We start from the raw sequence: 22,559 nt of genomic DNA on the forward strand, positions 1-22,559 counted from the left end.
GAGAGATCTTGGGGCTCTGGGTCTGGGAGGGCGAGCCGTTAACCACGGGAAGTCTCCGGACACTTAAGCTGTGTCCCTGAATGCTTCCCGTGGTACTCGCTTGTCGAGAGAGATGGGTTTGTTGCTTCCCTGCCAAGTTTCAGCTCTAGCAGGTGGTCTTCAGCAACACTGGGCTAGGATTCTTCTTTCTGCCTACGTCTGGCCATTATTAGGGATATTACCGATCCTCCCCTGTTTGAAGTACCAGAATTCTTTTCCTCATCTCACCTCTTGGCTTCCTCCAGCCAAGGTCAGTTGATGGGAACCTCACTGCGGGAGAGCAGTTAAGCTTCTCATTTCCATGCCTCGCCTCAGCTTACCTGTCCCTCCCTGTCCATTTCCCACTTGTTGATGTCCCAGCTCCAGGGCTGCCACCTCCTCTCTCAATGCCATTCCCTGGTCCCCACTCTTCTCCCATCCCCCAAATCTTCTCATTTTTCATTTCTTAGATTTCATGTTACCCTTTCTTATGGACCTACACCTCTGATCTGTCCTTGAGGGATTGTCAGCTGTTTGAAGGCAGAGACTGCGTCTCATTCAGTCTGCCATCTCTCCTTAAGCCCGGGTCATAGTGGATGCTGGATCAATGTTTCTTTCGTGAGACGTAATGCTGTTCATAAGAGGAGAGAAAAAGAGCATAGACCAGAGTTTCTTCACCTTTTGTATGTCCTGGACCCCTTTAGCTGTCTGGTGGAACCTAGGGACCACTTTTCAGAAACTATGCTGTTAAATGCATTAAATAAAATACATAGGAGTATGAAGGAAACCAATTATGTTGAAATACAATTATTAAAATATTATTTTGAAACCTGACCCCAGATTAGGAATCCCTAACTAAAGATTGTGTTTGGGGGTGGGGTGGGGGAACTTCAGAGGCCACCTTGTCCAACCCCCTCATTTTTATAAAGGAAAAAACAGACCCCTAAAGTGGTGACATCTTGAACTGTGTGTCCAGTGGAGATCTTAAAACTCAACATATCCAAAACTGAGATCATTGTCTTTACTCCAAGCCCTCCCCCCTTCCAAACTTCCCCATTACTGTAGCAGGCAACACCACCCCCCAGTCCCTGGGGTTCCCAACTTAGGAGTCACCCTGGACTCTTCACTGTCTCTCACTCCTTGTTTCCAAGCTGTTGTCAAGGCCTGTTGATTTCACCTGTGCAACATCTCTCATCAGGTTCACCTTTCCAGCATCTCTTGTCTATTTCACCTGTTTCTGGAGCATCTCTCATCAATTTCATCTCTGCAACGTTTCTCATACATTTCACCTGTGCAACATCTCTTGCAAATTTCACCTGTACAACCAATCTCTCCATTCAACCCCTTCTCTCCTCTTACCCTGCCCTCACCCTGCAGGTCCTCAGCACCTCACGTCTCCATTACTACAGTAGCCACTGACGAATCTCTCCCTGCCATAAATGTCTCTCCACTCCAGTCCATCCTCCACTCAGTTGTCAAAGTGATTTTCCTAAGGTCCAGAGCTTACCACATCACCCCTCCTACTCAGTAAACTTCGGTGGCTCCCTCTTACCCACCAAGAGCAAAGATATCCTGTGCCTTTCATAATGCAGCCCTCCCCACCTCTTTCCACACATAAACCGATGTGTACTTTCATCCATTGACACTAAAAAAGACATTCCATCTCATGGCTCTGGGCGTTTTCCTAGTCTGTTCCCCATGCTCAGAATGTTCTCCTTCCTCATCACTACCTAGTCCCTTCCTTGGCTTCCTTGAACTCCCACCTTTTACAAGAAGTCTTCCCCAACCCCTGTTAATTATTTCCTATTCATCCTGTATATTGCTCATTTGTACACATTTGTTTGCTGGTTGTCTCCCCTATTCAACTGTAAGCTCCTTGAGGGCAGAGGTTGTCTTTTGCCCCTTTCTGTATCCTCAGTTCTAGATACAGAGTAGGTGCTCATTAAATGCTTACTGACTGAAGTGACTTTTCCAAGATCACACAAGCAGAAGAACTGGGTGAGATTTGAACCCAGTGCTCTTTCTGCTGCACTACTTTAAGGAGTCCAACTGGACAGATGTTGGGTGTGTGGTCAACACCAGCATTTTTTTTCTGTGTTAGGTACTGAGGATACAAATACAAAAATGAGATGGCCCTTGCCCTCTGAAAGGGCATTCTGAAAGAGGGAAACAGGAAGGTCTAGTCATGTCATGGTCTTTGCAGAGGAGGGAAGAACAACTCTATGTGGGAGATGGGACTCATTTTACAGATGAGGAAATTGAGGCTGAGAGGGATGGAGGGACTTTCCCAGTGTCACAGGCTCAAATCAGGGTCTTCTGATGCCTACTCAGTTTGTCTTTTTGAGTTATTACATGAGGCGCCTGTCTGAGGCTGGAGTCCCCTTGGGGCTGGGAAGGGAAAGGCCATTGTCTGTTGTCAAATGGAGGTTGACAAGGCCGTTTCCTGAAGGTGTCCATGCCATAATAGGCATATTAGACCTTGGCTGTTCACCCTAAAACAAGCTCGTCTTTTAGCGAGCACTTCTGAGAGTCGAAACGGAAGCAGAGATGCTATCTTGACTTTTATCTGCTGCTAACAATTCCCACTCTCCCCCTCCTTGGCTCTGGTGACATTCTCTCCCAGGGGCTTTACACCATTCTTAGCTGCAGCTGGGTGCAGGCTGGCTAGCTTTGGCTGGCCTTCTCCATCCCCATCCCAGGAGTCCAGCCCAGGGAGGGGCAGGGGCCATGAGATTGGGACCATCCCCCCTCCCCCCAACCAAGAGCTGTGGATGGAGCAGGGCCCTCTCTGGCTTGTCACCAGCTGAGGCTCTGTGGCCTTTGGGAGGTCCCTTGGGGAAGGTCAGAGCAGCTGTCCCCATCACGCCATCACTCCCCTTGTCTAACCCCCAGCCCCAGGAGCACTCAGACGGCACCAAGAACCATCTTAGTCTAAGCTGAAAACTCCTGTTAGAAACTGCTTCTCTTCACCCCCTCTCCTGGGGTGTGGCATTTACCAAAATAATGATCACAATTAAAGTTCACAATCTTGAAGCCCCAGAAAATCTTACAGAACATTTTGCTTCCAATAACATGAAGGACAGAAGTCCTGGGAGTATCTGGACCATAGAGTTTTGAGCTGCAAAAGGCCTTAGAAATAAGCAGATGGATCCACAATCTCATTGATCAGTCAGCAAGCATAAGCACTTTCTATACACTGAGTACTGAGGGTCCACAGGAAATGAATGAAACAATCCCTCCTTGCAAGCAGCTGAAAATGTAACCCGTCCTGACCAACTCTGGTCCATGTCTAGCTCATTTGTGTCTCCTGTGATTGGCACGGTACTTGGCATACAGTAAGTGCTTAATAAATGCTTATTCAGAGCTCATGTGATAGATGTTGCTACCTGCTCACATCTACCATATTTCACTCCCTCACTTTGTCTAACCTCGCTCAGGCAAGCAGGAACAGAGGCAAAAGGTGCATGACTGTTATAAATAATAGTGGAGATTCCATTAGACTGAATTGCCACCCGCCATGATCCCTTACAATCTTCATATTCCGTGATTCTCTAATTCTTGGCTGTGGTTAAAAATGGTTTCAAATCCTTTTTACTTTCTTTGTTTGCATCCATATAACCTCATACCCTTCACATCCGGGATCAAAAGATATGGTAAAGTCCCTCCCAGCTCTGATACTTCTTGTTCTAAGGTCCCTCCCAACTCTGACATCCCCCGTTCTCAGGCCCCTCCCAGCTCTGACATCTCCCTCAGACAGCAGAGGGATGATTGGGAAGGGCAACCTAAGAACAGGGATGGAAGAGAGAAGGAGAAGAGGGAAGGAGATGAGAGGAGAAGAGGGAAGAAGGTGAGAGGAGACGAGGGAAGGAGGTGAGAGAAGGAGGAGAGGTTGGATGAGAAAAGGCAAGTGGGTGGAGAGAGGTAGATGTCAGGCAGAGCACATGGGTCATTCATTAAGTACCTACAATGTGCTGGCATCCCACCAAGTGCTGGAAATGGAGAGACATATTGACCTACAAGGTGTTTGTGTTCTTGAGGACTGCAATGTGTACGGGGTGGAGGCTTCTCGTGGGGGAGGGAATCTAAGCCAACCAAGGATTCTTAGAGTCCTAGGTGAGGACTAGAGCAGGAATATTGGTGCCAACGCCAAAGATGTGCTGTGTTTAGCGGGACACCAGGATTCCAGTTCTCTAGTACATAGCAGTTATGACGGGCAATGGTATGAAATACTTTTTGGACAGGTTCAGGATAAAGCTGGGGGGTTAGGAACAAGGTATCAGTGAATGGTGGTACCATGGACAGAAGTCAGGAAGAAGGGCAGCCCATGAGTGTGTTGAGGTTGAGGGGTTGGAAGGGTCATCCACATAGAGAGGGCCTGACCTACAGCAGGCGGCTGTAGAAGCCGATCTGGAGCTCAGAGAGAGGTCAGGGCTTGAGAGCACACACTTGAACATTGTCTACATTGGGGTTGATGGAGCTGCCCAGAGGAGACAAGTGGTCCGATAGACAGGGCTTTGTAGGATCCCTCACAACCGAGGTGCCCTTGGAGGGGGCTGGGGACAAGACTCAGGCAAGTGTTGGCGTGAAGGAAAGACTCCAGAAGGAGGTGGGGGTGACGAGCCGAGCAGGACGACAGGCAGGGTATTGTTGAATGCTGTTTGGGAGGAGTGGAAACCAGGCTGCAAGAGATCTCAGGTCGTAAGAAAGTGGAAGAAGCTTAAGGTTTAGAAAACATCTCTAAGCACGTAGCAGTCAGGGAGGAGAGGGATGGGCCCAGAGCGGGTGGGGTGGCAAGGTCAAGAAAATGAGCTTTTTTTTTGTTTTCTTTATTTATCTTTATTTATTTATTTTTTTACTTTGGGCATGAAGGGCAGCTTGTGGAAAGGAGCCGTATGCTTGAGACAGATGGACAGAGAGACAGAGAGAAAGAGGGACAGATCAGCCACAGGAGGGCACTGGGATCGTGGGCAGAGAGAGGAGAATTAGCACCAGGGAAGGAGAGGGAATGTGTGATGGAGCGGTCTTGGGGGGAACGCAGGAGGAGGCTCATGGGCCAAATGTCTCATCTTTTCCATCAGTAAGAAGCTAGGTTGTCTGCTCCCAGTGTTCTAGCCAATGTCATGAGCAGGGAAGAGGAGTGACTGAAGAGTCATGGGATCATAGCTGGAAAGGTCATCGACTCAAGCCCCTTCATTTTACAGAGGAGGAGCTGAGGCCCCAAGAGGTCACACAGGCCCTGACAAACCAGGCTTTTCAGGCACAGGAGGAAAGAAGGCTGTGTGGGTGGACAGGAGGCCTGGAGCTGGCTCCCAGCTTGGCCGCCGAAGACCTGTGCAGGCCTGGGACGTTGGGCTGACACCCCTGGGCCGCCTCGGTTTCCTGCTTTCTGAAATGACCGGTGTGGATGAGGTGTCTAGTCTGTGATTTTATGGCTTATTCAGCACCTACGATGTTTCAGGCACCGAGCTGGGGATACAGAGACAAAAAAAGGAAAACAGTGCCTGCCCCCAGGGAGCTCACATTCCAACAGGGAGGCAGGGCGAGCGAACATAGAAAAGGGGATTCTACATATAGATGTTCACACAGAATGAAGATGGTGTAGTTGGTGGGTCCTCCTGGAGAGGACCAGAAAAGCAGAGTGTGAGCTGTCTGGGGGACTGAATGAACACACTCGCACGCACACACTATCTCTCTCTCTCCCTCTCTCTCTCTCTCTCTCTCTCCCTCTCTCTCTCTCTCCCTCTCTCTCCCTCTCTCTCTCTCTCCCTCTCTCCCTCTCCCCCTCCCCCTCCCTCCCCCCTTTCCCCCCATATGTCTCTGTATCTCTTCTCTTCTCTTCTCTTCTCTTCTCTTCTCTTCTCTTCTCTTCTCTTCTCTTCTCTTCTCTTCTCTTCTCTTCTCTTCTCTTCTCTTCTCTCTCTCTGTCTCTCTCTCCCCCTCCCTCCCTCTCTCCCCCCTCACCTTTCCTCTCCCCTCTTCTCCCCCATCTGTCAATGTCTGTCTCCCTCTCCCCCCACCCCACCTTTCCCTGTCTTTACCCAGCCCTCCTTGGGTCCCACTGCAAGGCTCCATATAGGATATAGGTGAGACTATCCAAGATCCAGAACACTTAACCCACAAGGACTGGAAATAGAAATTCACTGGACTTGGGGATCATGGAGAGCGGCAGCCGCTCCAGCCTCTGTGGCCCCGCCCCCAGGCCCCAGCCAGTTCTGGCTCCCCTCCTCCAAAACTGACAGACGGTCGGGTTCACCCCCTCTGAGAAAGGATTACGGTGTGGGCTGGGCTCTCCAAGTGCTGGGCTGTGTGCCAGTGGGGGGGATGGGGGGGCACCTCCTGGCCTGTTCCATCATCTCCCTGAGATAGAGCCTCTTTCTCTCTCCAGAAGCTGGGAGGTGGGCCTGAATGGCCCCCCGTGGGCCAGGCTATGGCCACTGGAGGTAGTCAAGGTTTGGCCAGATAGATAGAGACTCAGTTTCTTCTTATAAATTGAGTGTTAGATTCTCTTCCACCTCTGCCATTGGGTGATTCCCTGGGCCCTTGCATGGGTGGTCCCCGTGTCTGCGAAGCTCTTCTTCCTCACCTCCACTTCAGAATCTCAGCACCTTTGCCAGGGGTCTGCTACCTTTCCCCTGTCTCCGCCTATTGCTTAGTCTTCAAGAAAGGGTCTCAGGCTGGAAAAGAATGAGGCTTTTCTCCCGCTCTGAGCCATCCTTAGCAAAGGTCACCAGGCCCCAGCCTGATCTTTGCACCCCACCAGTGGCACATCGACCCCTGTTCTCCTGTTCTCAGCCTTGGACAAAAGGCTCCCAGCCAGGGGACCATGGAGCTGGGGCACGTCTCTCTCCTTTCCCCCTCCCTTCTGAAAAGTTGGGACTTCCATACCTAGTGATGGGGAGTCACTGTTGGGAGCAGTAAAGGGGGGGAACAGGTGAGAGAGAATGAACGTGTGTGTGTGTGTGTGTGTGTGTGTGTGTGTGTGTTGCATGCATGCATGTGGGTGGGTGCACACATGGTGGGGGATGCGTGTGTGTAGGTGTATATGTGTGCACTCACTTTTGTTTGCCTGCTCCTGCCTTTCTCTAAAAACCCCAACTCCAGTGAGTAGCCTTTGAATGATACATGGCAACCAGGCCAGGAAGTCTCTGTCTCCGCCTGTTGCTGAGAACACAGCCTCGGTTCTTCAGCCCGCAGGGTTGGATGGATGTTTCCTGACAGAGCTCCCGGCTGGGCCCATCGGTGTGACAATGCTGCCCCCTAACGCACAGAGTCCTTGGCACGGGAAGCCTGGCAGCTGGGGGGCTCCGGCCACTCGCCCCTCCTCCCTCCTTCCTTCCCAGCTCTTTCTCTCCTTCCTCCCCTGACTCAAGGTTCCCTGATGGGCTTTGCGTGTGGAAGAGATGGGAAAGCCGTTGGTCCAAAGGAAACCTGGGTTTGGAGTCAGAGGAGATGTGGCTACTTTCTGCCTGGGTGACCCCTCTAGACCTCATCCAGAGTTTCTTCTTATATAAAATAAAGGCATTCAGCTAGCTGGCCTCTGGGGTCCCTTCCAACACAAGACCTGGGTTCAGATCCTGAACCTGCCACTTAACGTCTGTGATATGGGGCAAATTATGTTACTGTCTGGCCTCAGGTTCCCCATTTGTAAAATCAGGGGATAGGTCCCTCCTGCTCTAAATCCTCAGTTCTCTGCTCCTGTATGGGGGGGTTTGAGTGTGTTCAGTCCTAATGCCTTTTCTCCAGCCCCTTTGGGGCCCCTCTTATTTAAAGATAAAACAGCCAGGGCTATGCACCTCTCCCTTCCAGCTTCAAACCTCTGGCGCATCTTCAAAATGAGGCTCTAGGGAAAGGAAGCTCAGTCAATCCGTCATTCTGTTAACATTTATTAAGCACCTGCTGTGGTCCAGGCCCAAAGACCCAGTGGACAGACCCTGGCCTCCAGGCCCACTTGGCTCTGTGATGTGGGCAGATAAATCCCTTTGCTTTTCTGAGCCTTGGTTCCCTCATCTGGAAACGCAGGAGCTTTAAGCCTGGCACCCTGGCTCTGCACAGGAAGGCACTGTCCGTATCTTTTCCACGAGCATCTGGCATGCTGGGTCTCTTCTATGAAACAAGGTGTTGAGGGAGGCAGATCCTTCAGCTGCTGCTTGAAGAAAAAAACAGAGGGGCAGTGGGGAAAACATTTCCAGCCGAGTCCCATTATGAGCTGGCTCATCCCCAGCCCCGGACATCCTGTGGGTTTGGATGGCCTCACTGTGCTGAGTGAGGGTGGGCCGCCAGGTGCTGGCTTCCTTCTCTCTCCCTCCCAGCCAGCCCCAAGTTTGGGGCCTGAGCCGAAGCGCAGTTGGCATCCGGGTGATGGCCCCAAGGATCCCCGAAGGCAGCTCTCTGCTGCCCTCCCCCTCCCTGCCTTCTCTTCTCCAGAAGAAGGCTCCTCCTGCTTCCCAGGCTCTGGACACTCTCCCCTTGTTCCATATTCCTCCTTTGCCCTTCTAGGACTTCAGGAATCTTCTCTCCTCCCTACATCTATTAACAAACATTTATTAAGCCCCTACTGTGTCCAAGGCACTGGGGATGCAGAGAAAGGCCAAACACAGGCCCTACCTTCAAGAAACTCACATTCACTTGAGGAGGTTTAGCATGGATTGTTTTGAAGCTTTCTTTCTACCCTCCTCCACCACTCCCTTGCATTCCTCCTAAGGGATTTTGGGAGGGGGGGATCCTTTGGTTCTGGAAAGTAATCTAGTCCTAAAGGAAGCAGCCAGAAATCCAGTCTTGGCCCTGGTCTCCCTAGGGAAGGATAATGGGAGCCCATAGGGAAGAGGGGGCTTGCTCAGGGTCCTACAGCAGGGCCAGAGTTCACCCCCCACATCCTGGGACATCAAAGCCCAGAGTTGTGTTTCCCAGCACTGTGCAGAAGCAGCCTGGGCATCTTTTCACATCTGAGTCCTGATCTCAGGGCGTGCCTCAGTCTGACTTCCATTTGAAACCAGACGCTCCAAGGCTCTTGACATGAGGGTCTCCAATGGCAATGGGAGGCTCATTGCCTCCCAAAGGGGTGATCTCTGTGCTAAGCTGTCTTGTAGGAGGCCCTCTAGGACCACAGACAGGGCCCGATAAATTAGGGGGAAGGGGGACAACACAGGGTTCTGCTTGGATTTTGCTCTGCTTTGGTCATTCAGCAGACATTCTCTGACAGCCCACCTAGGATCAATCCTGAGGACGGGCCCTGAATCCTCAGCCCAGCCTGGCTCATTTCCCATGCTTCCCATTGCTGTCCAGCGGGCGTGCAAGACCCCTGGGCCCTTGCATGGGTGGTCCCCGTGTCTGCAAAGCTCTTCTTCCTCACCTCCACTTCAGAATCTCAGCTTGGGGGGAAGAGGAGGGAATGAGCACCTACTGTGTGCCAAGCAGTGTGCTAGTGAGAGCTTTACAGGTGTCATCTCATTTGGAGAGTGAGTGAGTGAGTGTGTGTATGTGTCTGTCCCCGTCCTGGGCCTTTACAGGTGGCTAGAATTTGGATGAGTTAGAAGGGCCTCATTCCTCCCTACCTGAGGGAACAACCCTACCTTAACCTCCCACATTCTTCTCTGGAAATCTCACCCTTGGCCTCAGCTGGACTAGATTTCTTCCTTCCTTTGATTCTATTTTTTTTTAAACCAGAAAACTTTTGTCCAAGAAAATACAGCCAGGGGTCAATTTTTCCTTCCTTATGGAAGGGGTTGAGCTTGGAAGAGATCGTGTCCTCCACCACAGGATTGAGTCCATGGGTCTGGATGGATTCTAGAGTAAGGCAGCGATTGTCCCAGCTAGAAAGGACTTTGGACATCATTATGACCAATTTGGGTCAAGGAGCTGGGTAGGCATCAGAGGTAGCATTTGAATGTGGGTCTTTAAAGATCTAGGGCTTGTTGCATGAGACCTTGTTCAGGGCTGGGCTTACCAAGGCTTGTTCCTGGCCCAAAGGACCCTGCCTTTCCTGACTGTGCAGAGGCCCGCCGCCCCATCAGGTAGAGATCAGAGGTTAGTGTCTGCTTTCTAGAGTGCCCAGCAGGAGTAAATGGGAGCTCGTTTCAGAAGGAAGGCACCTGCGGTGAAGGGGAGGACCAGGAAAGACTCCCTGCAGAAGGTGAGATTGGAGTCAAGGCCTCAGGGAAGCTCAGAAGAGGGCAAGGGCTGGAGGCCTCATGTTGGGGCTCTCTAGGTCAGTTCCCAGTGTTTCTCGATGGCCTGAGGTCCTTCCAGGCTTTGATTCCAGGGGTGCCGGCTCTGCCCCTTTGTCCCCTCTCTGAGCTTCCAGTTCCTCATCTGTAAAATGAGGCAGGGCTTCTGCTGTTCTCAGTCCCTCTATTGAGAAAAACAGCCAGGAATTCAGGGAGCCCAGATAAATGTGCATCTGCTTTATCCATCTCCCAGCACATACACATGCCTAGAAGTAAGCACAAGAAGAGGCAGACTGTCCCAGGGTGGGTTGGGCTGCCAGAGTCCTCACTGGGGGAGGGGCACAGGTGCACCCTTGTTCATCTAGACATTGGACTAGAAGGCCTGAGAGATAGCTCTTTTGGTTCCAAAATTGTGGGATTCTGTGGTTTGTTATTGGAGGTCGAAATGCCCTAAACCAGTCTCCTGTTTTACAGATGACTTGGCCCCCGGGCCCTTCTTCACCAAGGCCTGCCCAGAGATTGCTTCCAAACCCCCAAAATTTGGGCCCACCTCATTAAACCTCCCCCAAACCTGTCCAGTCCTACTGCTGACCCCAGCTGCTTCCACAGCTCTGTCTACCCAGAGCCCTCCAGTTTGTGCAGAGAATAAACCAGGGAGGGAGAGTGTGGAGAAGGCATCTCTCTGATGGAGAGCCTCGAATGCTGGACGAATGCCAGTTTCTTTAGAACTCAGTGTTATCAGCAAGAGTTTTATTAAGCTTTGTACTAGGGGCTGAGGAGACAAACAAGCCGAAACAGTCTCTGCCCTTAAGAAGCTTACATTTCAGCGGGCTCCTGGCATCTTGCCCAAGTCTAAGACTTTATGAAGATGACTCTCCCAATATTCTTCTCCCCACGGCACAGGGAGGGGGAGAGATGTTTTTCTTCTTAAAGCCTTTGTGTGACCTGTGTGGTGCAGGGGGAAGGATGCTGAATGGGGGTCAGAGAACAAGGGTTCCAGTCCTGGCCCTCAGTGGCTTCCTCTCTCTGGGCCTTTGTTTCCTCCATAGAATGATGAGAGCAGATCAGATGGCCTTGAAGCTCCTTTCCAGCCCTCCAGTCCTGGAACCCTCCATTACAGGAGCCTCAGTGGTAGCAGATAGCAATGATGCTCTCCCAGCATCCAGCCCCACCTCCCCAGCCAGGGCCCCTCCCATATGTATCTGACTGAGGCCTGGTAAGTCCCACAGCACAGACAGAATGGTTCCTCCTCATTTCCATCCTCCTAACGAACACCTGGTTTGCTGAATCCTATGATTTCCATGCTCTTTCTTTCCAAAACTGGGAGTCCTTGGGCTGAGAGAGGCTATGATGGATGAATCACCTTGTTTCTTTGGATTCACCTGTCTGGACAAGTGGATGGGAGGAAGGGGACAGAGCCTGGGCTTTACTCCTTGCCTCAGAAGGCCTCCCCCAGGGTTTGGGGTATGTTTGTGGCTCTAGGCAAGGTATAGCTGGAATCTGCACACACACCACCTCATACCCCTCGTCTGCCCTCTGGGGCCAAGCAGGATGTCAGGACTGTCTCTCCCCACCCTTGGCCTTCTCTAGCCAGTCCATTCTTCTTCGTCCTGAGCCAGATCACTCCAGGAGTAGAAGGAGGGGGCTTCTGCTACAGGTTCTGGGGAAGCCCAAGCTGGCCAGCTCCATCGTCTTTCTCCATGCCATCTCCGAGTCCACATGGAGGTGAAAGGGAAGGAGGGAACAGGACAGAAACACCTGTGTTCTCTTTGCTGGTGAGAAATGCATCCACATGGGAATGAGCCTTCAAAACCTGCATTTAGTTACGCGATCCTGGACGCTCTCGCCAGGGTAGAGTCTTGCTCATGGGGGATGGGGGGATGGAGGTTTTTGGGGGTGAATCATAGCAGGCTTGGCCAGAGGCCTGTACAGGGTGAGCCTCACTGTGGCTTCCCAGATGTCAGAAGGGTTAATGGGCCCAGCCTAGCGAGGCAGAGCAGGTTCCAGGGCAAAGCACTTGCTGGCCTTGAAATCGATAGACCTGGGGTCTGGTTCTAGGTTCCCCCTCAGTTTACAGATCAGGAAACAGCAAATTGCCCAAGGTCACACGAGATAGTAAATAGCAATGTCAGAATTCGAATCCAGGTTCTTGATGTCAAAGGAGGAAGTGTTCTTCCAAGGTACCATGCTTGCTTGCGAATAAGCCAGGGCTTTTGCAGAGATTAATAACTAGGGAGGGAGAGTGTGGGGCTGTCATCTCTCTAGTGGAAAGCCTTGAATGCCAGACAAACACCAGTGTCTTTAGAACTCAGTGTTAACAAGAGGTGGTTTTTTTTTAGAGGCAGTCGGGGTTAAGTGACTTGCCCAGGGCCACGTAGCTAGTAAGTGTAAGTAAGTAGGGCCTGATTTGAACTCAGGTCCTCCCGACTCCAGGCCCACTACTCTATCCATTGAGCCACCTAGCCACCCCATCAACAAGAATCTTATCTAGCTCAGATGAGAGGGGAACAATCCTGGGGACTGACTCTGAGCAAGTTACTTCCCTCTCTAGCCCAAGTGATATTCCTACCACAGAGAACCAATGGTGTTTATCTATGTCTCTCTCTCCCTCCCTCTTCCCTTCATATCTTCCCACAAAGTCCTCAGTGGCTCCCTATTGCCCTTAAGATAAAATATAAATCCCTCAGCTTGGCCTTTTAAGCCTAGGCAGCCTAGCTTGTACCCACTTTTTTTTTTTTTTTTTTTTTTTACAAATACCTTAACCTCCGTTTTCCTCCTGTAAAGTGGGCATGATAACCGCTGCCTTGCTTAACTGCCCGAGGTGGTCAGGTTCGAATAAGTTAATGGAGGCATGTACGTAAAACATTAAAAGTAAACATGAGGTTATATGATGGCATTACGTTGCTTTATTATCACCTAGGTATTTGGATTTTTAACTTGGTGGATGGTAGGAAAGGTACAGATGGGTGGTCGTCAGTGCTGGGCTTGGTCTCTCTGATGATTCCATTCCGCTCATCCAACAAGCACTGTCTGGTCCGTGCTGCTGGCCTAGGGCAGGATCGTCTCTACAGCAGCTGTGTCTAAGCCCGGACACCTCCTGAGACGGGGAGCTCACTCTAGCAAATTCACCAGCTCCTTCACTAGGGCAAAAGGAGAGTCAGGTTTCATTCCCCATTTTGGCAACAAAGGCTTGGGCTCGGCAGAGATAAGGAAGGACTTTCCCACCAGCCTGGAACAAGGAGACCTGGCCCAGCTCGGTCGTTACCTCACTGCTGTGCCCTTCCTTCTAGTTTTCACATTCTGTATTAAAGTGCTTGGTAATCAACAGGCATTTAAGCCAAGTGGTTAGCGCCCTGCACTTGGAGTCCAGAAAGATCCCAGACCTTTACTTAGCTATATGACTGACCTTGGACAGGGCACTTAACCTCTGTCAACCTCAGTTTCCTCATCTGTAAAATCACCATTTTCTTCTTACATCTCTATAGTAACAGCACCTACTTTGTCATGAGTTACTTTGTAACTCAAAACTTACTCTACAAAAATAATTTGCTATTGTCGTTATTATGACTGTTATTATCGGGTGCAGGCCCTGCATGAAGTGCTGGAGATGCAAAGAAAAAGCAAAACCAGGCCCTGCCCTCGTGGAGCTTCCATTCTAATGTAACAGGTGGAGATAACGTATATACATCAGAACATACTGGAGAAATAACAAGTAGCTGGAAAGTTACCTTAGAGGGGGCGGTGTTAGCAGTTGGAGGGAAAGCAGGAAAGGCGTCTTGGAGGAGGCGGTGTGTCTGAACAGAAGCCAGGATTCTGAGAGGCCCAGCTTAGAAAGGAGAGCATTCTGGGTGAGGAGGACCAATCCGTTCAAAGGCATGGAGGTGGGAGATGGTGGAAGGTCAGAGGAGGATCAGACAGTAGGTCCATATGTCAGACTTGGAGAAGAGTCACACATAAGAAGGCTAAAAATGTTTGAATGCCAAGTGGAAGATCTTCTGTTTATTCCTGAAAGCAATAGGAATTATTAATAGTCAGATGGTAACTTGGCAGGAGGGCCTCCAGGGGCATGCCCTAGGGGTCTAGACTGGACCCTCTGTTACTTGTGGCTTTTGTCATTGACTTGGATAGAGATGGTGGTAGCATTCTTATTAAAGTAGCAGGCGACATAAAGCTCGGAAGGGATAGCCAACCCTCTAGGTGACTAGTCAGGATTCCAAAAAATACAGAGAAGTTCAATAGAGACTTGTTCAGAAACCAGTCAGTTTCCGAAGTACAAGAGGAGGGAGGCGTGGCTAGACAGCAGATCATCCGAAGATCTGGGGATCTTAGTGGACCACAAGCTCACTCTAAGTCGGGGGGGGGGGTGAGGCGCAGCCTCATGCTCATGGGATCTCAGGCTGCCTTAAGAGGGTCAGGGCTTCCAAGAAGAGGGAGAGGAGAGTCCTGCTGTCCTCCCTTTGCCCAGCTCAGACCCCATCTGGAGTTCTGTGTTCTGTTCTCGGTGATGTGATTTAACAAGAACATCGGTAAGCTGGAGAGCTTCCCGAGGGGGGCAGTCTAGGCTCGATGGTACATTGAACAATGCTGACATTTATGTCAGGCTTTAAAGTTTACAAAATACCACGTGTATATTATCCTACCTCAGCCCTCACAACCACTTTGTGAAATAGGTGTGGTCATTATCCTCAATCAGACCTCCTCAGGAGAGAGAGAGGTCAGGTGACTTGCCTAAGATCACATGGCCAATGAGACTCCGAGGTAGGATTCAAACTCTGGCCTTCTTGGCCCCGTCCTCAGTAGCAGAAGGGGTTGAGGACGTTCAGTCTGGCAGAAAGAAGACCGATATGGAGATCTGGCTGCTTTCCTCAGGTCTCTGAAGGGATGCCTGAATGTCCCACGGAGGACAGATTCGGCTTGTTGTGATTGGCCTTTGGGGAAGGGGGAGGAGAGAGAGAGAGAGAGAGAGAGAGAGGAAAGGAAGGCCGGCCAGCCAGCCAGGCCGCTCAGGAGGGCCTCTGCTCTGCCATTCAGTAGGCTGGCTCATTGGGCCACTCCACTGACCCTCCCTTGCTGGGGGCAAACAGGGCTCCGGTCATTACACACCGAGTGATTAGAGGAGGGAACCGCAGCAGGCAGCCTGGGGAGAACGGGCAGAGGGAAGATGAGAAGCCCTCGTCTGGGCATCTTCCCAGACCCAAAGATGCTCTACAGGGAAGAAGATCCTTGTTCTAGAAATCCTCTGAAGGATAGTCTGTGATTCTTTCATAGTCACCTCGTTAAGGTTGCAGTGAATTAAAACACAGGATTGGGGGTCCAAGAACCTGGGTTCAAATGTGACTTCTCCTCTGTACCAGTGTAACCTTGCCTCCGTTTCTTCGTCTGTAAATGAGGACGTTTAAGTGGCTGTGCCCTAAGGACAAAGGACAAAGAATTGGAATATTGTAATACACTTGACAGATAGGCTCCTTTAGGACTTGGGGACACAGCTGGTCATAGGGTCACAGCTGGAAGGGGCCTCTGAGTACAGAATGTCAAGAGGAAGCTGAGAATGGCCAAGGGCGGCTGGGAGGGAGCCTCGGATTTCATTACTGAGAAGGACAATACATTTGCACGGCTCTTCAGGCTTGACCTCCTGCCAGCCTGGTGCAGCGAGGAGGGTGGAAGTGATCATGGACACACGCACATGCATGCACACCCACATGCACACACCTGCACACATATACACATGCCTGTATGCACACACACACACGTCATAAAGGAACAATCAAGGCTAATGAACTTTCTAGCTGAACAGGACTTTGAAAGATCTTGTCAAAAAGATCCGTGACTAAAGTCAGGAGACCTGAGTTCGAATCCCAGTTCCAAGATTTACCACCTGTCTTGTGACCTTGGGCTCATCATTAGCCTCCCTGGGCCTCATTTCTTCATTCTTGGTCTCTACTGCTCCCAAGCGGTCGGGAAGGACTGTAGTCATCAGGATTGAGCTCTCAGCCCCGGCACGTGCTCAGTGTCAGGCTAGAATTCACGCACTCTGCCAGGGAGACTCTTGGGGCTTCTCACCTGGGTGTTGGGACCCAATTCCATAAGCATTTATTAAGCACCTACTCTAAAGAGTATTTGACACTGGCATACTGTGTGGCCTTGGATAATCCTCCATGGGTCTCAGTTTCCTCATCTGTACAGTAATAACCCCTGAGGTTCCTGTGAGCTTATGTTGCACAGTCCCTGTCCTCACAGGGTCTCCATTCTGCTCGGTGACTTTAAGGTCCCTTCCAAATCCCAAGGGGTGGGTCGAGAAGTCTTGACTTCATGGGCCAGTGTTGATGTAGAAAAATGTGGGGTCATCAGAGGAGTACTTAGAATGAACTTAGACCATCAAAGGGAGAAGGGACAGACTGTGCTGGCCAGAGGGGCACCTTCTGGGGACCCCGACCTCCCAGCAAGGTCCATTCAGTGAGCATTTATCAGTCTGATGCAGATGCTTCTGTCCCATCAAGGTGGAAACCTCTTCTTCTAGTTCAGAGCCGGGGCTGGTCACCCCCAATCTGACCATGGTATCTCCCCTCGGGCTGGCCAGAGTCACCCACAGGGCTGGTGCTGCTCACCCTCTGATCTAACTGTGGCACCTCCCCTTGGGCTGACCACAGTCACCCACAGGGCTGGTGCCGGTCACTCCTTGAGCCAGCCACAATCCCCCTCGAGGCTGGCAGCGGGGCCGCTGCTGAGAGCGTGCTCGGCCCAAGTGTTGGGAAGCCCAAGACAAAACTTGCTGCATGGGCCAAATCCTGCTCTCCCTCGCTTTCAAGTATTGTTGCTGGACCTCACCAGAAACCTTCCCTGCCTCCCTGGTGCTCTTTTTTCTTCTTTTGGGTTGGTTTTAAATTATCTTGTTTACATTACACCCAAGTTTCCGCTGTACAAAAGACTTGCAGGTGCAAATATGTCCTGCCTTCATTAACTTCCCCTCCCTTTCTAATTTATGTGATTTCAATTTTCCTTCCCTGTACTGTTAATTAGGGGACCCTCTAATCAGCGCCATTATCTCAGTGGTGTTCATGTTTACGAAAGCTGCTAAACAAATGCTTGCAAAATTGCTAAATGGCTAATTAATGTCTGTTAATTAAGAAAATTGCTCATGGTAACAAACCGTGCTGGCAGCCGCTAGAAAGGCGCACACTTGTTGAAATTAGTAACATGGCAGGTAGGGGAACATCTGCTCTGAGGCTCGTCTCTGACGGGAGCGAGGGAAGGCCGCATGTGTGCGTACGCGTGCTGGGGGAACGAGCTTGCACTTTGACTCCCTCCCCAGCTCTCCAGGCGCCCCAGCCCCGTGCACACAGACCCTGCCTGCTCCCTTTCCCCTTGATGGGTTATAGGCCTGGTGGCGCCTCATCCGCCCTTCCCGTCTTTGCTGCTCAGTCCTCCCATCTAAGAGGGGGCAGTTGGACAGACAGGCCTCTCAGGATCCTTCCGACTCCTCACAGTTGCTGCTCAGGCGTCTCTTCTGGTTCCGACCTTCTGTCTTCTATAGACTTGGGGCCCTTGGACATCTGGCAGCTGGTGCTTTGACGCTGGTATGAAGCCAAGAGTGCTGGTCCTGGTTTCCAATCCTGTCTGCTGTTTAGTTATTTCCCACCTGCCTCTCTGGATCTATCGAGAGGGTGGACCCCTTCTGAGTCAGGACTCCATTTATGAAGAGTCCATTCTCACATTGTGCCAGAGGAGGTCCCTGTGCCACAGCAGGGGGAGGGTATTCTCCGAGTTCACAGCATGATAGCGTCTTATCCCTTAGAAGCCCCCTTGGTCCCTCTGCCTCATTTTACAAAGCAGCTGGGTCGTAGTGTGGAGTCCAGAAGGTGTCATGAGTTTGAATCCTCCATCAGACACTTGCCAGCTGTGTGACCCTGGGCAAGTCACATCATCTGTTGTCTCACTGTAAAGTGAGAGTGAGAACTATAGCGCCTGCTTCTCAGGATTATCGTGAGGATATAATACAGTGTGTAAAGTGCTTCGCCAGCCTTAATCCATCACACGACTGTTAGCCAGCATCAGAGGACCTGGGTCTGAATCCTGGCTCTGCTGTCATCGTGGTCAGGGATGAGGAACATCTCCTGTCTGGGTCTCAGTTTCCTCATCTGTAAAGTGAACAAATCAGACTAGATGACCTCTCCATTTCTCTCTCTCTCTCTGCCTTTCATTCCCTCCTTTAATGCTGGTGCCTTCTCTCTGTGGACTCTGTGGTTTATCAGCCATTTATCCAATCTAGATCTAGACTGGATGCAGTAGCTTCCATGTTGTTTTCTCCCCCACGCCCCCTTCTATCCCCTGGAGCTCCCAGAGAGCGAGGACCATCTTTTGCCTTCCTGTATATTTTCGGCATTTAATGACTGTTTACTAACTTTCTCCTCCTCACCCTTGAAGTGACAAGCTCCCCTGACTTCACTTGGGGAGCTGAGACCCCTTCTGGGGCCATCTGAAGAGATGGCATCCTCCGTGGTACTTGTGCAAACACACCCGAGCCAGGGCTTGGCCTCTGAGCTCAAGTGGCCCTTGGTGGCCACCCCCAAACATAGTATCAGGGCGTGCTGCTCTGTAGGCCAGGGACGGGGGTGAAGGGCGAAGCAGGGAAGGAGGAAAGGGAGAGGAAAAAACCCTCCAGGAGAGCCTTCCATACATGGTGAGTGCAATGGGTAAAGATGGGCCTTTGGTGGCTTCTGTAGGCAGTTCATCTTGGAGAGGTTAGCTCTGCTCTAAAGGAGGCCCCCCAATTCATTAGGGTGGATTATGAGGGGGAGGAGCAGGGAGAGCTGGTCTTTTGGAGAAAAGTGACCCAGCCTGAGGACTCAATCTCGATTTCTAGGGGGTGGAAATCAGGACCACCCGCACCCAAAAAAAGGGTCAAGTTTGGTAAGGGGGCCAGTCTGGGTTCGGACCATGTGTCTCTGTCTGTCTCTCTTCCCTCTGTCTCTGAGTCTCACCCCAAGGTATTGGTCATGGCAAACTTGGAAAAGGATGTTTCCTGGGACAGATTTTCCCTGTATGGTTTGAACAGTGTGTTTGGTCTGTTTTCTTTCGATTGCTTGATTTTTGTTTGGTTTTTTTTTAATCCTTTATTAATGTATTTGTCAATCTTGATTTTATTTCTTTTTCCCTTTTAACGGCCAGCGAGCTGGTGATTTTAACGAACAAAACGAGCCCCCATCACTCCACTTCTTCCCCTGCCAAACAGAGCCAACACGTCCCAACCCCCTGACCACCCTCCCCTCCTTGGTTGTCTTTTTTTTTTTCCTTTGTTTTTTGTTTGTTTTGTTTTCATTAAGCTTTTTTCTGCGCTTCTCCATGTGCTATGATCTATAACCTCCTTCTACTGTCTGACCTCGCAGGGTCCTCCGGGTTCCCAGCCCTCGCCCCACGCACAGCCTGCACCACACAATGCTAACAGCATGATGGGACCCCACAGTCAGGTAAAGGACACTAGCTCTGCCCAGGGTGCCTGGGGAGTAAAGGAACAAACAAATGAAAAGCATTGGGTTTTTTCCCCCATCCCACTGAGTTTTGCTCCTTTGAGAACAATTATTTTGAACCAAGAAGACTTGACAGGAGTTAGCCTCTTCCCTCCTTGGCCTTCCTCTGAATCAGGCCCTCACAGAAGGACCCCCCCAGTCTTGTTGGTGGCCCCTCCCCAGTCTGCTGTTTTACTCCCCCACCCTGTGTGTTTTCTCACTCCTTTTTTGGGGGTTGGGCCCCCCCCTTCAGCTGCATACGCTGGCTTCTCCTCCGTGCTCCCCTGCCCCCTGCTCAGAAAGCTTACCTGTGGGCTCCTTTCGCGGTAGGCTGTCCCATTGTGCCCCCTGACCCCCACCCCCACCCCTCTCCCCCGGTGGTTCTCATGTGTTCGTATGTATGTGCGCGTGCGCGTGCGTGTTTGGCTTCATTTGCGGGTTTTCGACTTTCATTTCAATTTGTTTTTTTGATTTTTTAAAGACCTTTTTTTATTTTTGTTTCTGTTTTTGTTTTTTTGCCCTCGCAAAGGGTAGCAGAGGGTCTTCCCATCTGACCTCTGCCCCTAGCCCGGCTCCCCCAACATCCTTGATTTAAAACCTAGCCATCTGTTCTTGAGGCCAGTCTCTAGGCCCAGGAGAACTAAGCCTTAGGGCGCAGCAGGCTGGAGCCCCGAAGATCCACCTTCTCTTTGGCAGATGTGATGGAGTGTTCCCCCCCACCCCCACCCTCCTCCAAAGGTTTTCTGGTAGATGGAAAAAGGCAGCCACAAAAAAAGCAAGTGAGAAAGAAATCCAAGAGGGAGATGTTACCAAGCCCACCATAGCCCGGGCCTACCTGGAGTTTTGTGCAGTGAGCGACTGCTGTTGGTCCACGAGCTCTGAATGCAGGCTGTCATTGAATTAATTTCCTGTAATTACAGCCCTTTATGTCACCACGATATGCAGGCGGCCCAAGGCCCCCCATCAGAATGGGAAACCAGGTACGTACGGTACCTTCCTTTGCCTCCTTTCTTTCGCTTGCCGGGGTGGTGGTCGTGGTGACGGTGAAGACGCTGGGGTCATCCGTCCCCTTTGGTGTGGAGGGAAGGGAGTGGGCCAGGCTGGAGGGAGAGAGCTGGGCACCCATGTTCTTCAGGGGGCATCAGCTCTCTTTGGAGCTCCGAGAGAGCCAGAAGGCACCTTAGGAGGAGTGACTGATAGGTCAGAAATCTAGGGCTATAGGAGGCACCTTGGCGGTCATCTGGCCCATCTCCTTTATTTCATTGAGGCCCAGAGAGGAAAATTGTCTTAAAACCAGAGATTTAGAGCTGAAAATGAATTTGGTGATCATGCAGGCCATCTCCCTTAACTTTCCCTTTCTTCATATCCTCAGTGCTCAGCACTTACCTATCTGGCACATAGTAGGTGCGTAATAGAAACTGAGACTCTCAGAGAGGGTAAATGATGGACCAAGAGGTAATCTGGGGACCCTCAAGACCATCTAAACCAGTTTCTCAAACTATTTGGTCTCAAGACCCCTTCACACTCTTAAAAATTACAGGAACAACCCCCCCACCCCAGTTTTTCATTTTTAATACAAAAAATACCAATAGGTATGGGTGCACATAATTTACCATATTCAAAATAAAATGTCTTGGTATTATTGTGAAAATAGCTTTGACTTCCCAGACTCCCCTCCCAGCCTATGCTTGGAAAACCCTCTTGTTTTACAAACGAGGAAACTGAGGCCTAGTGAGGTCATGCGACTCTGCTACCAAATGTCAGGCCTGGGATTCAGAGGCAGGTTCTTTGACCCAGAATCTACTGCTTCTGTTTGTTTTAGGAGGGGCTGCAGAGAGAACTCCTAAGGATGAGGGACTGGCCCAGGGTCACCCAGGGAATGGGTTGGTTTGATCTCTCTCTCCCACTGTCTCTGTCTCTCTATCTCTCTCTTCATCTCTCTGTCTCTGTCTCCACCTCCCACTCTGGCACCACTGCCTCCATCCTGTCGCCATTGATAGGGCCCCTGAAGGTCATCTAGTCCAACATCTGCATTGTATTAGACAGATTCAGACCCAGTAGAGGCTGTGGGGAGCCCGTCCCCTTTCATTTACGGGTCAGGAAACTGAGTCTCAGAGATGGGGGGCAATTTCAAAATCTCGGGGCTCCCAGGTCTGTCCAGGTTCTTATCGGTGAGCCATTTCTCTTGCCCCCGCATCCCCCAGAACAGCAAAGCAAAGAAGGATGCTGGTCCAGCAGAGAGCCTTGGGGCCATCCTTTACCTGCACAACTGTGTGAATTGAATGTGGAGTCAGGGGAAGGAAGACCTGGGTTCAGATCCTGCCTCTGATACTGCATGACCGGGAGGAAGCCCCTTAACCTCCCTCACTAAATCTCCGTTTTCTCATGTGTAAAATGGGGAGGTGTTAGTCTAGATTTAACAACACCCCAAGGAGAATGAGAGCTCCCCTCTGAAATAAGAAATGGGGGATTTGTGGAGACTTTAAAAGTCGACCCTCCATATCCTCAGTGGCTTTTCTGAATCTTGGTTTCTGTTTTGGCTCCAACGTGTGTTCCGGAGCTCCCCGGGTCCCAGAGGTGCTCTAGGCCCACCCCCACACATACATGTACGCCACCCCCCCCCACACACACCCCCACCTCCACCACACACACACACACACACACACACACACACACACGTACACACCCCTACACTCAGGGGCAGCCTGCAAGTGTTCCCAGACCCTAAGGATCCCAGGGCCAAAGTCACTGGGGAAATGCCCCAGTGAGTGGGTTGTATTTGGAGCAGGTCATTTTCTTTTCCTTCTGACAGCTTTTTCATTGATTTCATAAAAATCTTTATTTATAGAGTAAATGAGTAAAGCTGGTACCCAGC

At 50.9% G+C, this 22,559-nt stretch overlaps 1 protein-coding gene across 2 annotated transcripts in view; it reads left to right on the top strand.

The window, feature by feature from the left end:
* The window catches only part of SSBP3 (single stranded DNA binding protein 3), a 159,285-nt gene that overhangs the window by 118,588 nt on the left and 18,138 nt on the right, over positions 1–22,559 (top strand). Inside the window, exons 6-7 of one of the 2 annotated variants that reach the window (XM_036757740.1) lie at positions 19,565–19,645; positions 20,605–20,664. In XM_036757740.1, the coding sequence (XP_036613635.1) occupies positions 19,565–19,645; positions 20,605–20,664 (141 nt within the window). The remainder of the gene's footprint in view (positions 1–19,564; positions 19,646–20,604; positions 20,665–22,559) is intronic. The other variant, XM_036757741.1, reaches the window with a different exon arrangement.

Source organism: Trichosurus vulpecula, chromosome 4 (assembly GCF_011100635.1).
Source record: "Trichosurus vulpecula isolate mTriVul1 chromosome 4, mTriVul1.pri, whole genome shotgun sequence".
Classification (NCBI taxonomy): Eukaryota; Metazoa; Chordata; class Mammalia; order Diprotodontia; family Phalangeridae; genus Trichosurus; species Trichosurus vulpecula.